At 40.5% G+C, this 17568-nt stretch overlaps 1 protein-coding gene and 1 long non-coding RNA gene across 2 annotated transcripts; one reads left to right on the top strand and one right to left on the bottom strand.

The window, feature by feature from the left end:
- The first annotated feature begins 3023 nt into the window (after positions 1–3023).
- On the top strand, positions 3024–15208 carry LOC124488915. The gene is made up of 3 exons (XR_006958741.1): positions 3024–3419; positions 4098–4225; positions 15167–15208. It is a non-coding gene; the product is annotated as an uncharacterized LOC124488915 (long non-coding RNA).
- cunh16orf89 (chromosome unknown C16orf89 homolog) lies at positions 3609–8529 on the bottom strand. The gene is made up of 8 exons (XM_047051457.1): positions 7695–8529; positions 7128–7280; positions 6623–6773; positions 6215–6332; positions 5909–6071; positions 5355–5459; positions 4895–4984; positions 3609–4278 (listed from the first exon to the last, which is right to left on the bottom strand). The coding sequence occupies exons 1-8, from the start codon at positions 7867–7869 to the stop codon at positions 4175–4177; spliced, it is 1059 nt and encodes a 352-aa protein (XP_046907413.1). The 5' UTR covers positions 7870–8529; the 3' UTR covers positions 3609–4174.
- Positions 15209–17568: the final 2360 nt, after the last annotated feature.

Genomic DNA, 17568 nt, shown 5'->3' with positions numbered 1-17568 from the left:
TCTTCTGACCAACGCAGCTGCACACAAGATCGAAGGCAGATAGGGACACCTAGTAGGGATAGGCGATACTGCAAAATTTGGTATTGATCCGATACCAAGTAAATACAGGGCCAGTATTGCCAATACCGATACCGATACTTTTTACTTTGAAAAGCAGCTGATCTACTTTTATGTAGGGGAAAGCAATGCCTCATACTTTATGAAGTCAAGGCATCATCAATATGCACATTTGAATGAAAATAGAAAATTAGTATGTAAATATAGCTGCAAGCAGCGATGCGGGTTCCTCTGCAAAATGGCAAAATATTATAAAAATGTACATTGTAGAAGGTCAAGAGTTGGACAACAAGAGAGCAAAACGACTTTATGTTGGGCCATCTACAATAGGCTGAATGGGGATTTGAACTCATGAGCATAAGGTTACAAGGCAGCCTCTCTATCCTCTCTGCTACACACCAACTGTTGAGAATGGATGAGTAGAAAGGGCCTAGTATTAGCTTTGGTCAACTTTGGGACAAAGGTTAAGAAAAGGTTAAGAAACTTTGACATTTCAAAGTGGAATTGCTTGAAATTGCGCATGGTATTTCATAATGATGTCATCCTGTTTAACTAAACAGATGTTCAAATTTAAGACAGGCCTAAAGACTGCAGCTGGATTCAAACCTACAACCTTATACTTTGCAGGTCACTGTCCTAGTCCATTGAGCTATTCTCAGTGTTGAATATTGTCATGTTCAGTTACTGTATAAAAAAGTAAGCTGTTTGTTCTGTGGTAAGAATTGTTAGATTCAGCCAAAGTTTAAACTACTCAAATTCAATCATATTTTTAATTGTTGATGGTACTTCAGAGTGATGTCATCTTGAACCCTATTAGGTTTGAAAAACAATCAGTCAAAATTATATTTGATTTATTAACACAAAGATATTGAGGCAATGTGTACATTTACATAAATACACTTCTTTCAGCCATTTTGTATTGCATTTCTTATTCCATGTCACCTGATGTAAAGACATGTATTCTACACATCTGTAACTTATTTCAAATCGATTGGGTCCATGGTTTATGAGTAGAAGGGTTTTGAAGGTTGTACCAAATTTGGACTGTACAGCAAAATCTATCATGGCAGAGCTTATGGGTCCTTGAGGCTTTTTTGTTCCCCATGAGAAATAAGGCATGTATACCAATTTTCAGGCATTTTGGAGTAATGGGGCGCTGGGGAAATTACGTAGACTTTGGGCGTGTTTTATAGCGCCACCTATGGGCGTACATGGGCCACTAGCCGTCTGGGAGTAATGAGTGACCTGATGAATCATTGGGCCAAATTGGAAAAAATCGGGTCCAGGACTTTTTGAGCTATTGGGCCATTTAGCGGAGAAATATAATAATAAGAATACTAACAAAAACAATCCTACCGGAGGAATCCTAATTATTATAACACTTATGTTTTGTTTATTGTAGGCCCACCTGCCCACCAAGGTTAATTCCTTGTTCGTGTACACTTGGCGATTGAACACATTTCTGATTCTTCTGATTTGCATTTTCATGATTATTGAATGCTTTAATGATTTTTTCCTTTAATTAGTTGAGAAGCTGAGCTTCTCTTTCTCTCTGCCATTGTGCAGCCATCAGTGTGCTGCTGACTGAGTCATGTACTGCACGTGCACGCCGGCAACAACTCACAGCATTGCAGGGTAGGCGGGGGAGGGGCAAAGTGAGTTTGAGCGAAGTAAGAGAAGCGGTGTTTGCACTGATGTAAAGGGAGTTGTGTACTTTATGTAGAGAAGATACATTTAAACTTGAGTATCGATCTTTTCACGGGAGTATCGATTAATACTGATACCAATGTTGGTATCGATACTATCGATACTTTAGATCGATCCGCCCACCCCTAACACCTAGATTCGGTAGATAATGGAAGACATTAGCCGTGTCAGAGATCGCATGCTGGCCTTATAGACCAATTATTACCCTACGGCACACGACTGTAGCAGGCTCAACTGCGCATGTCGGTTGCAAAAGACGAACTTCTCCCGGGTCTATTACACTTGGAATGTCGATCAGGTCATCATATATTTCTGGCCACTGGATTGCAGGGCTTGACATTACATTTTGAGGCACTTGTCCTTTGGACAAGTACATTTACGTTTCACTTGTCTATGCACAAAAGTCACTTGACCCCGATACCTTTAAATAGCCTGACCAAGTGATCGGGCAAAACTAGCCTGGTTAACGGAGGTCGCTTTCTCAGGCAAATGACGAATGAAACAGGCTCGGTTAAAGAAATCCAAGCTGGCTATCTTCAGCAGGCTCGTATCTACAACAGGCAGTCCTTTCTGATGTTTTGGGGTAGAATGGAGTGAACGGTCAAAACTAGGCTGGCTCGGGCAAAACTAGCCTGGCTAATGGAGGTCACTTTCTCAGGCAAATGATAAATGAAACAGGTTTAAATTTGGTTAAAAAGATCCGAGATGCTAGCTAGCATGCTCGTATCTCCAATAGGCAGTCCTCCCCAGACGTTTCTGGTGTTGAATGGAGGGAAATACAACATTGTGCACACTGCCAGTGAGCGACCCGAGTCTGACTGATGTTAACGTCAAAACGGGGACGCAGTCTCACTCAGATTGCCAGTTTTAAACAAATCACAAAAATAATCAGACCAGCTGGCTAAAAGCAGAATTCCCATATCTCTTGAAAGCTGCCTTGCTTGACTTTTGACTGTAAAACTGTACAATTATGAACTTTGTGACATGACGTGAAGACATGGCTGCCGCCCGACTATGCTGTCTACCGGGCGACATTCTCACTCAAAGTTCAAGACTTTCGTGATCCAAATCAAAATTCTGATGTGTGTGGAAATAAATATGGTGCGTAAAAGTCTCAATAAATGAATAAATGTGGCATTAGGAAATAAAAGTCCCATGAAATAAATAAATGTTGTCTTTACAAAATAATATAAAATATAGCAATTTAATTATATAATGCTACATTTTATATATTTTTTAGTTTATTTCATAGCCATGTTTATGTATGTATTTATCTATTTATTTACCTATTTAATTTTGACTAACTCGGCATTCCATAACAGCGAGCTTGGGAAGTTGAGTGTGCATTTGTTCTGGGGGTGGTGGGGCACCATCTTAACTTTTTTTGAGCGATTAAATATATCTCTGTTGTTCTGCCTGTTTTGTGATATACATGCCTAAAAGGTGCGTAATATTTCTATACTGAAATAATATCGGTATTACAATTACTATACCTATGATGATTTTTCAGTTGGCAATTTTTGTGCCCCCTCAGGACTTTGGGCCCTACGCAGGGCGCGCAGTTCGCGTTATGGGAGCGGCGGCACTGACTACACCACTGGGTGTGGTCCGCTGTCCGTGCCGACGATTGCTTCCTTGAGTGGGAGCCTTCTATGGTCAGTTCGCGCCTTCCTTGTGTTCAAATTATATCATTTCTCTTCACAGTCCATATCAGGAAATGTCTAGGGAGGTTCTGATAGTTGCTTTGAATTCTCTCATGCACTTGTATAGTTTCGGTACTTGTTAGTTTAGTTGGGATAGTTTTGGCAAACAGTTATTTAAAACAACATGTTCAAACCGGTAATAATATTGTTGTTGTTTTATTTTTTATTTCTACAGAATAAAAAAATCATTATACGATAGTCTTAATCTATCAAATAGTGTGCAGGTATTGCTTTTCAGTAGTCCAAGTTACTGAAATGTGAGAAGGTTGCATTCAGTAGGCGCAAATGTGAAAACAAAACATGCTACATGACAAATTCTGTAAAAAGAATTGCTGAACATTTTCTGATTATCAACCTTTCAACTAGAAAATAACTACCGGTAGTTAATTTTACGCCAATTAACATTTCCAACAACGACATGTTGAGTAGACCAGTCTTGTTTCTAAGACATGCAGTAGTGCAGTGTATTGATCAGCATTTGGGTTTTATTTGTTAACTCTATACATTTCATCTGCAACAGTCTACTGTTTACCCTTTGATATAACCCTGCGCTCAGCTCATCACACCTGGGCAAAGTAAAAATCACACAATGACTTTGAACTGGATTGTGTTTTGTTTTCCATTGCCCAGGCATGACGACTAAATCAGTGAAGAAGTCAAGCTCATTTCAACTCTACTTTGGCCAGGTGTGGTGTGGCGTCTGAAGTTCAACTGAGTGGTCTCTTCGTGATGTCCTGCTCCATCAGGTAGAAGTTGAGGTACCCTCCCAGTGCACTCACCGCCACACCAGTCATGTGACTCGAGCAGCCTTCTGCAGGGGGATAGAGGAGGCCTCAAATAACTATTACTCTGAATACTGATAAGTAGTATTGTGGAGGTAACTGGGATTTCCTGTGTATTTATGAATTTCTCTAATCAATAGAACTAGTCATTGGATACTAGTTACTATGTTCTCAAGTGAGATTGCTATTGATAATTGATGATATTTGTCAGGTTGAATAGATGTTCAGGGTCAGAAGAAAGTACCGGGTAAACGTCTCTTGTGATGACAACAGGGAGAGCTCCACCTATGATTTCTTTCTGCTCTGAGAGTGGTCATGTCCTGGGAGCTGTGAATCTATTTCTCTGTGACTCTTGTAACACCATTACTGCCTGACTGTCACTATCTATGTTTACTTTCTTGTGCCCTATAATAGATGGTCCTCCGGCCTTTAGAGCAGAGAGACATGATTGACACCTAAGGCTGGTGTTGTGTTGCCATTTATTGTCAGAGGTCTGTTTTCTCTTTAAATCTGCAGATTGATAATAATTATAAAAATCCAGAACTCAACTGAACTTAGTCACTCCGTTAATAAAGAGACGGACAAAACACTTTCTTCATCAGTAGTTTCTATGTGAAAGTTTTAAGATCTTCATTCAACACGCACCTCTCAGTGTTTTCTCTCTCCTCTTCACTCTTCGTTGTGGTTGCAATGCCTCCAGCAGCTCCTCTCCAATTATCTGGGAGATCACTCTTTCTGGAGAGCAAGCCATAGGAAGACTTCACAAAACACTGTCACTTGACAGTTTACCTCACACACACATCTGAAACCTATGCAATATTTGTCTTTCGCTTGAACACTTATTTTAGATGTCTGTTGGATATTATGTAAAAGTATTTACATGGCTTTTGACACAATTTCCCCTACCACACGCACCAATATGATACTATGGCACAAGGACTGTTGATGGCTGTTAATTATGAAGGCAATATGGTCCCCTAACCCAATCAGAAGGCAAGCTAAAGTCTAGGTACAATATTGTGCTAAATACATCAATCAAATCTATACAAAGCAGAACTAACAATTAAATTACAATTACATTTCACAGTTGTCAAGCTGCATTTACCATCTCTCCCAAAACATCCAGTTTCCTGGTCTTGTAAACTCAGAATATGCTTCAGCCAATCAGGTTTGTAGAAATCAGAGAAGCCAGCCAATCCACACAGAAGTACTAGGAATAAAGATAACAACACACTTTTAAGCATGGGAAATACACATGCAACACAACTATTTACGCAGAATAGGTTCTCTTCCTGATAAGAAGTAGAACCAGTTTTTCCTTCGCTGCTAATTTTTCTGCTTGCCAAGATTTAAAATCTTAGTTCTGGAAATATAATATTTATTATCTTGTTTCAAAAATGATTTACTAGTTTCTATCTTTTAATTTGTGGTATATTCTTAAGCGTACTTATTTCTAGCCTGGAACCAACTTATTTAAAGATATCTTGTGGTTTAAAATTATCTGTCCATGTAGCAAGATAATTTCACGAGTAATTTTCTCCTCAATTTTTGTGTTCATTTTGTGTATTTTAGCAGACCTTTTTTGCAGTGTTGGCATTTAAACACAAACTATTCTCTTCCCTTTTCAGCATTTTCAAAATGCTAAAAAAATGCACTCACTGTTTTCGATAAAGATGTCCTGGCTTTGACCGGTGAAGCCATTCTTGATAATGTCCTGATTGCTCTTCATCATGTTGGAGCAGAAGATCCTCTGGTAGTCTTGCTCTGTCAGGTTGGCACGTGACGCCCGCATATCTCCCTTCAATATGTTTGAGCAGCCTTTCTGAGGGAGCGATAAGGGAGGGAGTTCAAATAAAACAGGTAGCTGGAACAAGTCCTTCAGCCGGACTACTGAAGTTGAATAACTTGATATGGGCTGGGCAAAATGTATCATCTTAACACCATCATCATTCTAAAGCATCTCACCATGGACCCAATCATGAAATAGAGGAGCTGGTGGGAGAGGGAGTAGTGAGGGCAACCAAAGTGTGTCATTGTATCTCGGCAAGACTTTGTCACAATGCAGGGAGTCCCGTTGTTTTTCCTGTCCACAAAAAAGAAGATGCAAATCAGTCTGAGATAAGTCTTCTTGGGATAATATTCCACTCTTTCTTGGCCCCTGTGAAAGTCGATGGCATTCGATGACATATAGCTGTCTGAAGCTCCATCTGTACAATGTTCTTGGCATGAAGCAACATGTCGAACTTAGTCAGTTGATGCTGTGTGTGTGGCTTGTGTGTGTAAGTGTGTGTTTGTAAATGTGTAAGAGAGAAGTGTTTAACTGTAAGAGGGAAGTGCAAGACATATATGGGAGTGCAGTCTATGTGTGTTTACCATGTGCCAAGGAGCAGTGTCATGCATTTGTCGCTGAGCTGCTCATCATAACACTCCATGGTACTGGTGGAGTAGTAGGCCAGGGACGCGTCTGTGGAGCTCCACTCATGTGGCACTACCCAGAAGGTCCAGGTCAACAAGGGCTGAAACTCTGCATGGGGAACCAAGGGAAAGGACAACTATAACCTAGCCCAGTGTTTCTCAACTGGTCTAACCTCAGGACCCACTTTTGAATCGGAAATTCTGTAACTTATAAAAATAAAAGTTGGTCGCAACCCTCTCCACACCAGCTCACGACCTACTTTTTGGTCGCGACCCACCAGTTGAGAAACACTACTAGCCAAATTAAATAACTATTGAATATTCAGTGTGAGAGAAATTACGTAGTTTATGATACATTTATCTGAAAAGTTGACAAAAACAGTGCCAGCTCCCTGAAATAAAAGTCAAAACCTATTTCAGCATAATCTAAGAAGAAGGTTGTCATGTGTAGGCCTATTATTACCTCGGTAGTATTTTGGATCGTTTTCTGCTAGTGCCGAGACTGCCTTCTCGAGACTCTGATCCAGCCGCCTAACCAGTGCTACCGCTGAGGTGCGCTGAGCCCAGCTGACCGGGTCTGTGTGCGGCCATGTCCTGATTGCCTCCTTAAATTCAGCTACAGCGGGACAAGACAACATGGATTTACCGTAAAAGAGAAGGGAGTATCACCAAAATATGCAACACTGTAAAAAATAGACTGTGAAATTCATATAATAATAGGGCCTATAGCCTATTGATATAATGTATATCATACAAATTATGTAATATTATCCTACTTTTTTTCCTGCATATTTTTGTTATATGGACAAGTTGTCGTAACATTAAAATAAACAAAACTGTTGCTTCTAATTAATTAACATAGCCATTAAGGTAAACATCTGTAAATCGGACAAGATACAAGCAAATATGCGTCGTTGGCTAGCGCAGAGCCAACAATAGTCAAGCAATCCCATAATGAAATGAGAGAGATAGGCGTATGTTTTAATACGATTGAGTAAGCATTATACCTTCTCAACTATATTTAACTTACCCTGTAATATCAAATAGCCAACCACTCCGTCGAGATTTATATTTTGGTGCTCTATCTCCAGGAACAATGCGCCCTTGGCTAGACTGCTGAGGATGTCATCAATGACCTCTTCATGCGAAGCAGTGACTGAAATAATAGCAAAGAGACCTACTGCAATTAGGTAGAACCTTGTCATCTTTTAACAAAATTATATAATCGATATGAGAGAGTATTTCCACTTCGAGAAATGGGGTTGAAAATGAGACTTCTACAAGCCAAATGTATGTCTGTGTGGGTTGGAATAAACCGTAGCCTGTCACGTGAGCACGCATACACTGACGGGATGAATAACAGTCTGCAGGTGTTATAAATTAAAAATATCTTTGTGGGCTATATTGTAAAAGTATTGTGAATCTGGATTGATTCATTCATTGACTTCACACACGCGGTTCATGAAATTCGTGATGGTTGACAATAGTTTTAGGTAATTTATGCTAGGCTATGGCAAGATCGATATTTAAGAAAACTGACATTGATCTGTGAAATTAACGTTGTTGTTTTTTTTTGAATATTATTTATTGATAGCCTACATGCAGCAGATGTTTTCTTTAGGCTACAATCTCCTACCCACTTGCAAAAAAAACGTAGGCTGACAGTTATGACCAGGAAATTCTGCCATCACCCCATTTCGACGAGAGGCAGCTAAATCCCTCAGAGCGTCATGGAAGTCCATATAGACGTCGTCGCTAGGGGGAGTATTCGCATGGACGGACGGCGATGGCAGCTCTCTCGCATGGACGGACCATAGAGTTAATATAACTAGAGTAGAGCAGAGCCATAGAAAAAGAGAGTTGCGACACTTCCATAGACTCCCATTGTTATCGAGGAATGCGGAAGTTAAGCGTGTCTCATGCAACCTATAGTTCCAAACATTGTATTTTCCACCGTTGAACCCCATTCATTTTCAGTGTCTACGAAGTAAGTTAGATGGTAAATTGATGAAAATCATGCATTTTTTCATATTTCAACCACCACATATCAATTGTTATGAGTAGTATTTCATATGGCCAACTTAAGATAAACATTTTCGTAAGATTATAGCTTGTTAGATTCTAAATGCAGTTAGAGCTGTTAGAGACATATATGGCTTATGGGGTCCGAAGCAAGTGAGCTGGTAAATAGATGAAAATCATGCATTTTTTCATATTTCAACCACCACATATCAATTGTTATTAGTAGTATTTCATATAGCCAGCTGTAGAGAAAATGTATTGTAAGATTATGGCTTGTTAGATTATAGCTTGTTAGATTCTAAATGCAGTTTGCGCTAGACTATAGTAGAGCTATGCAACACTTTCACGTGTAGCTAGCTAAAGAGCATGTGTATCAACCAAAAGTTCGTTGGTTTATAGTCTGTCAAATTAGTTCTAATTATTGGTGTTCTTTGGCATACGCAGTTTACAGAATCTGCTATTATTAGCCTATAGTACATCTGATTATAGCTAGCAACAATGAATTGCAGATTAAAGCCTTGGGTCCCCTATCGTCCAGCAACGCTCAGCAGGAATTTCAGGTCCACTCAATAGCTAGCTAGTTAGTTAGCTCAACTAGATGCATCTACTACTGCGGTCTAAGTTTTGTGAAAAGCAGACATTAAGATCACCTGCTCACTACAAACAAAAGGGAGTGGAAGAACACTGGACATATTGTACAATAAAATGTTTTATTGAATTGCAGTTGGTTGCCTTGTATATTCTGTTCAATTTTTTTCTATTGAACAGTTGCCGGTGATAATGGTTAGATTCAACTTGCATCAAGTACAAACGTGTTGTTAATGTGGTAAATTGTAAGTGGGCTGATGAAGAAAAAAAAAGTTGAACAAATCCCATTTACTTCAACAGTCGAAGGTTAAACGTTAAGTGGAACAATATAGGCTAGCATAGCCATTTCCAGCTCTGCTTCACAATATTGCGTTATGCATTATAAGTTAATGTTATACATACATGTTAATAAAGTAGCATACATACATGATACAACACACCAGTAACCAATTGATATTGTATTAATATACCGAAAATATCCGTGAATCGAGATGGTGCTGCTGTCGGTCCAGCCGAAAACCATTCAAACACGTTGACAGCAGTAGGTTTTCATTTAACTACAGCGAGCTACCGGAACCACGTGACAAAAAAGCTCTAGCTTTTTTCCTGCGTTTCACTGGCAGTGAGTGTTCACAATGTTGTAGTTCACTCCATTGTTCACCAAAAACGTCAGCGAGGATTGCCTAATGTAGATAAGAGTCAGCTGAAGATAGCCAGAATATCGGATTTCTTCAACTGAGCCTGTTTCATTCGTAATTTGCCTGAGAAAGCGACTTCCGTTGGCCAGCTCCATTGAAAACCATTCAAAAAAGTTGACAGCAGTGGGGCTTTTTGGAACTACAGCGAGCTACATGAACCACGTGATCACGTGTCGGCGAGATCAAAGCGTGTCGCAACTCTCTTTTTCTATGGCTCTGGTAGAGGTATAACGTGGTCCCGGTTCTTGGGACACCACCGGATAGAAAATCAGGAAATGACGTACTCGAATGAAGAGAGTTCGTGTAACTTCGGTTCTTTATCAGGAAATGACGTTCCCATATGAAGAGAGTTTGTGTAACTTCGGCTCTTTAAATCGATTTTCATTGGTTTGAGTGTTTCCATGGCATTCAGAAATACAACCGCGCAAATCGAAATATTTCTGAAATGCAGGAGCCGGCATCAAACAAAACAGGTACTTTAAGTAGCAACTTTTGTCAAAATATGTGTATTTTATTACTAGAATTTGGTCGCTTTTGAAGTCAGAAGTTGTTTGCAAAGTAATTTGTTTGCGAGTTTTTAATTAATGACTGATAAGGCCGTCAGAGTTCTCCTTGATGCTAGCTAACGTTGTTAGTTATTGGGTTGATGCTAACGTTGTTAGTCACTTCTTTGCATTCAGATACATGTAGGAACATCTATCTGTATTACATGCTCAGACATATCCAATGTTTATCAGTGTTTATTATGACCAGACCATCCTCAAATCTCAAAGCAGAACAACTATTTATCAGCTTGCCTTTCAGGTCCACAACCCCTGGTACCCTGAGTGTGCTTTCTGCCTACCAACCAGTACCCAGTATAGTAACTAGGGATGGGCATTCGACTAAATTGTCATAATCGATCGTCGGGAGAATTAACGATCGATTTTCGATTAATCATTAACATTTTTATATTAAAATTCACAATTTATAGGCTATAGTAAAATGCAGTGAAAATAGAAAAAACAGTTAGTTGTTTCCGCATTGAGATCTGTAGTGTAAAGGGCCCTATTATCGTCCACTCTAAATCTCCAACGACGTTCGGGGCCCCATTATCGTCCACAACCGTTTCTTCCGTTAATTTCTTAAAGAAAATATGCAGCAGCAACGAAAGAAATTAACTCATCGATATGTACACATTTTATTATGCTGCACACCAAATTACAGCTTCTTACTTCGAGATTTGAGTGTGTAATTACGCTCTCAAACCGTATGTGTTGCATCTGCCTTCCGCAGCGTCAAACTGACAATTCTCCATTGAAAGTGGTTGGGTGGATGATAATGGGACCCCTAGCTAACTGCTAAAATCAGGAAAGTAACATTTCTAGGCATATCCTGATTGGATTTCAAGACCGGAATGTTATAATATAGGTGTGTATCTATATATTAAAGTATAATGCTGTGACATAGGCCTAACGTTTTTAATTTGTATTATAACGACATTTTGGTAACATTGCTAACGAGCGTCGAGAACTAGGTGGACGATAATGGGACCCCTTACTAGGTATTACAAGAAAAACAACTATTTCTGTAACTCCTAGAAGCGGAGCCGACAGCTAGAAGCCTGTGTTCAAACACAACTGACCCTCGTTTTTTTCCGGCTAATTAACAAAGCTTCATAAAAACCTTCGCCCTCAACAATACTTAAGGGTAGCATATCCATCTCGATGGACTTACAGATCCGTTGGGTAATTTTCTTAGCTCGTTGTGCATCGCAGCTCCTCCGTGCTATACTAGCACCAAGAGCAGCATGCACCGCCACTAACCAGGGTCGGATGTACGTTCTTCAAGTGGTACATCATTTGAGTCGTGGAGGAGTTGTATTTATACTAAGCTTTGCAGTGTTGGCAGTGAACAAAGGAATTTTTTAGTCAATATGGTCTCACGCTACACTTCGCCGTGACCTCTTCATATTTACTTTTGAAATAGCTATGGAAACTCGCTGGTAATTGAGTAGGCCTGTGGCGTTTTTTTCCAAACATCTCAGCTAACACATGACGTTGCGGCAACGTTGCCAGTAAGTGCTCAGTTGGTAACCCGCGACGTTACCTTCTGGCAACGTCGTGGCAACGTCGTAGCAACGTTATAAAGGGAATGTTGCCAGTTGGTCCCATGGGCAACGTTGCCACGACGTCGTTCCTTGGTCGGCTGGTTACGTTATTTTTAGACCAGTGGGCAACGTTGCCGCGACGTCGTACCTTGGTCCGCTGGTTACGTTATTTTTAGACCAGTGGGCGACGTTGCCGCGACGTCATACCTTGGTCCGCTGGTAACGTCATTTCTAGGTCCGTGGGCAACGTTGCCGCGACGTTGTACCTTGGTCGGCTGGTTACGTTATTTTTTGGTCCCATGGACAACGTTGCCGCGACGTCGTACCTTGGTCGGCTGGTAACGTCATTTTTAGGTCCGTGGGCAACGTTGCCGCGACGTTGTACCTTGGTCAGCTGGTTACGTTATTTTTTGGTCCCATGGACAACGTTGCCGCGACGTTGTACCTTGGTCGGCTGGTTACCTTATTTTTTGGTCCCATGGACAACGTTGCCGCGACGTTGTACCTTGGTCGGCTGGTTACGTTAATTTTGGTCCCGTGGACAACGTTGCCGCGACGTTGTACCTTGGTCGGCTGGTTACCTTATTTTTAGACCCGTGGACAACGTTGCCGCGACGTCGTCCCTTGGTCGGCTGGTTACCTTATTTTTGTCGCAGGACAACGGATCTTGAGTGCAATATAGTGGTTTATATATATAAATGTAGACACTGCATGTAATTCATGTGCTGCTCAGCCCCAGCAGGTCATTGGTCATCAATGTTCTCATATGCAGACACATCGTAAATTAAAAAAGACAGAATGTGGAATATAATTTAGTCTTTCATTCTTTACTATAAACATGTACAAAAGCAATCAATGTGTGATGAGTAACATGATTAAGCAAACATTATTTGTAGGCTATAGCACACCAAAGCTGTATGACATGCAAATTTGTGCTCCAATAGTTTTGTAATAGGCCTTCAAAATTGTTAAATGTGACCAAAAGGTAGGCGACTCTTAAGAGTTTCATTTTCAAAGACAAGTCATCACAGAATATTACAATTCTTCCTTAGCAAACCTGCCCCTCAGTCTGCCCCTGAGCAACAACTTTGCGCATGCCCATTTCAAGGCATAGCTGAAACTGGGCTTCCTAAACAGTTTTTGCCGGGGTCCTACCGTCTTTCACACAATGGATTTTACCTGGAAATAAGTTACTTCAAAGGTGAGTTTCTTTACAGACATAGTTTTAAATATATAAACATATTTTTAGAAATTGGATGGGGCAAATAGGTTTGAAATTGAGTTGTTTACAGCGTTATATCAGATTCACATTGTTTACTAGTACGTTAGAATTTCGCTAGCTAGGTTAAAACCCTTTCCTGCCGGACCATTCAAATATGGGTCGAAAAAGACCCATAGATCCCGCCTTAATAACTTTGCCATCCAATCACCGATTTTATTTCTGAAAACTGCCAGATACTCATGACAACTTAAGCTCAAAGCACATATCATTGGTTAAGGGGTTAGTGGGAGGGGGAAATAAATCTATCGTCTGCAACGGCAGCCATTGTTTTCTGAGGCGGAGCCAGAGCGGAGACCATGGGAGATTGCCTACAGTGTTAGATTTACAGCTTCGAATTGAAATCGGAGACGATATTATGAGTAAAGACAAGTTCCTTAATATGTGTTGTCAATATTGTCAATTAAAAGTCTCAACTTTTTACTTACGAAGAATTTGTTTGTGGGAGTGAAGCGAGTGTTTTCAGGAAAGAATGACGTGTCCGGCTTGGCCGTTTGTGACAGGCAGCAATGACGGTAGTAGCACTGTTTAGCTTCGATTTGAGCAGATTTCTAAAAAACTTCGAAAAACAACATTAACTAGGTAGATTATGTATACTGTAAGCTAAATGTACATGCCTTGTTTGGCCAATTCGGTCGATTGTGGAAGAAACTCGAACGTTTTTTAGTTATCGAGAGGAGTATCCAGCCATAGCGCTAGCCACTTTTGGGACAGGATAATTCCGGTTTCCCCTATGTCTCCACTAGTCACTAGAATGGTCATAACTTTTAATCAAAATATGGTATTTCTAATCTGTCTTCTGTTCTACATTGCCCACAGACTTGTGGATATTCCACCTACTCAAAGTATTTCTCCATCTTGTAATTAAATCGGTGAAAAGTGCAGTTGTCTGATGAGGTATGGTGGATGGAGAAGTTTTTGTAAAGAATGGCTGCCTGAAACCACTTTGATAAAATATGATTTGCCTCAAGTGATCATATATTTATTGACATGATAAAAATCCCCTAGTTCTCCTCTTCAAGATGGTATAAACAGTTAAGGTGTATGATTTAATATGAAAATTCATAAAATATGAATATTAATATGAATATCATATTTCCACAGCTTATGGAATGTTTGGAATGTTGGCTTAGGCAGTAAGGGGTTAAACCCTCCAGAAAGTTGTTTTGAAATACTGAAAATGCATACATGTTATCAAAGTTTAGAGTCTCAAAAATCACCCTCAAAAGAATCAGTGAAAATAAAAGTTCAGAACTGTTAGAAAACCTTGTCCCAAAATAGTTTATTTAGTTAGCTAGCCCTGAATTTTCAAAGACGCTAGCGCGTGGCTGATCACGTTCACAGTCGGTCATGGCATGCACAGCAATGGCGTCTGTAAAAGTATCATGTCACTAATTCTTCCAATTTGTACATGACATTTGTTTTTGGATAAGTTTATTCGTTTTAACCTTTAGATGCGTGAGTTCTAAATATTTCAGACACTTTCACCAGAGTACGTGAGTTATTTTTCCAAAACGGAAGGTATGTAGCTTTAATTAGCTTCCGTTACCTAGCAACCTAAGATAATACTCGTACCAATGCTACTACTTGCTAGTGTTACTTGTTAGCCTACTAATTGTACATTTTGAAGCCATACTGTAGTGTTTATCATATAGTTTCTGCCCATCGGAAAATAGTTGGTTGGAATGTTCAGAATCACACATGTGCGATGCTACGCTGTGGGGCCCTGCTTTCGAACGATCACATATGTGCGATGCTTCTTCAATATCAATATACTAATAGGCTACTATGTACGTAAACTACATTCCACTTTCATTTCTGTACAGGTGATCCGACCACCATCACAAGTACTGTGTCCCTTGGAAATTATGGTAAAGTAATGAATGACCGTTTATAACAGTGACAATAATTGTATGAGCCATGGCAACCCTAAAGGCTATGCTTTGAAGCAAAAGTATGACTTAAAACGTTTGCATCACCAGATGCCATACCTCTAGGTGTCAACTCTGGTCTGGTGGAGGAGAACCCATAGGGTGCCCCGGAAAACAGCTGGCAGCCAGGCAAGTGCAAATATAAGACACTCAAAAAAATACTCATACCATTGCCATTGTAAGGCATACCTAATTGTAAGGCATACTTAAGTTGTTCTGATCGTGGGGGAAACATATTTGTCAAAACAACAAATGTTGTCTTACTAATGCTTTGTATACCCCATTCAGCTGTACCATCTTGGGCAAAGACCAATCAAGGTAACATTTGTTATGTACATCAATGTTACAGCTAATCTAGAAGAACCACAGTGTATGCCAATCATGCAAACTCTTGTAAACTTGTTTTACTTGTCTTTAATTACAGACACATTACAGGTTATGCTCCGGAAGATGGAGACATTGGAAGAGAACCAGCGAGAGGCTCTCCTGTTCAGGCGACCACAGGGCAGACACACTGAAGAGGTGCCAGTGATGGACCTACAGGTGGCCCAAACACAGGCTGAACTTCAAGACCTTGAGGAGCGCCTTAAGGTGCTGGAGTTGCGAAAGAGAGCGGTAAGTGTTTGGAGATCCCACAAACTATGGCTTACACGCATTCAACGTTCACATTGGTGCTGACAATAAGTTCATGACTTCTAATTCCAGACGCTGTGATGAAGTAGAAAACGGGACTGGGAGAGAAAGCTGTGGAGCTCCGCATAGAGGAAACACTCAAACACACCCCGGCAGCCCATTCAAAACCAGCCAGGTGAATGAATCATGTTTGCAACTTCCATATCCAATCTTTCACATGGCTATGACACAAATCTAGAATCACATAATAATTTAATTGATGACGTATATTATTTTAGATGTGATTTTTTTAATGACTTGTATAGCCCCTTTTCACACGTGCGATTATGTTAATCGAACACTAACTTATTTTGTGCTTTCTTGTCAGGGCCAACAGACAGAACTCATAGCGGGGACTGGAAGAAGATTTTAATTCATTTTTTGCACTTTGTTTGTTTGGCACTTTTGTTTTGCAGTGTTTGTTTTGCAGTGTTTTTTTCTTTGCAGTGTTTGTTTTGCAGTGTTTGTTTTGCAGTGGCACTTTTTATCACGTATGTATATATTTTGGCCATTTTAGTTTTTTAATTGTAAATGTTACATGCAAACTTTGTGCATTGTCATTTTAGCAGATGCTCTTATTTACAGTAAGTACAGGGATATTCCCTGGAGGAAAGTAAGGTGAAGTGCCTTGCCCAAGGACACATCATTTGGCAACCTTCTGATTTAATAGCCTGATTTCCCAACCGATCAGCCATCTGACTCCCCTTTAGTATAGGTAGACCACATATTTAGGATTCCTATATGGTGAATGTATATACCTTCCTGCCAAAGTAAATTCCTTGTCTGTGCAAACTTTCATGGCGATTAAAACACTTTATGATTCTGAAATGCTGCCTCGTTTATGATTTAGCTTGAGTCAGGCTACACATCACACAAACATATTCCTCCTAACGTTGGCTATCTATTATACCAAAACAAGTAGCCTTCTGGGCAAATGAGGTCTGCATATGAAATATAGGTTACTTCATAATTAAGTAAATTGTTGACGTTGCAGTTACGGACTAGCAACGTCACAAAATTACGTTGCTAGGAGGTCGCCGTTACGGACTGGCAACGTCACAAAACAACGTTGCTAGGAGGTCGCGGTTACCGACTGGCAACGTCGGAAAATAACGTTGCCACGACGTCGCGGTTACGGATTGGCAACGTCCCAAAACAACGTTGCTAGGAGGTTGCGGTTACCGACTGGCAACGTCGGAAAATAACGTTGCCACAACGTCGCGGTTACGGACTGGCAACGTCAGAAAATTACGTTGCTAGGAGGTTGCGGTTACGGACTGGCAACGTCGGAAAATAACGTTGCCACGACGTTGCGGTTACGGACTGGCAACGTCGGAAAATTAACGTTGCCACGACGTCGCGGTTACGGACTGGCAACGTCACAAGATGACGTTGCGGCAACCTACTGGCGCCCCACAGATGCACGGTCCCGCAACGTCGCTAAAGACGTTGCGGCAACGTATGTTTGGTCATCGTGTGACGTTGCGACAACGTCAGGGCAACGTAAATGTGTTAGCTGGGATTGGCTTCATTTGGTAAAATGTTTAGCTAATTGCTGCCACATAGCGAAATCCATTGCAATCCTTCAAGACTCACACTACGCAACAGAACACGCATTAGTTTTA

Source organism: Hypomesus transpacificus, unplaced genomic scaffold, assembly GCF_021917145.1.
Source record: "Hypomesus transpacificus isolate Combined female unplaced genomic scaffold, fHypTra1 scaffold_155, whole genome shotgun sequence".
Classification (NCBI taxonomy): Eukaryota; Metazoa; Chordata; class Actinopteri; order Osmeriformes; family Osmeridae; genus Hypomesus; species Hypomesus transpacificus.
Note: the sequence above shows the minus strand (reverse complement) of the source record. Positions and strands in the feature narration are given on the sequence as shown.

Bases quoted from the DNA above. Each gene is read 5' to 3' on its own strand.
- cunh16orf89 (XM_047051457.1), bottom strand. From the start codon at position 7,869: ATGACAAGGTTCTACCTAATTGCAGTAGGTCTCTTTGCTATTATTTCA. The intron at 6,774-7,127 runs GTAATAATAGGC...TTCCCCATGCAG, and splicing joins CGATCCAAAATACTACCGAG to AGTTTCAGCCCTTGTTGACC. The intron at 5,460-5,908 runs GTGAGTGCATTT...CTTTATTCCTAG, and splicing joins GGACATCTTTATCGAAAACA to TACTTCTGTGTGGATTGGCT.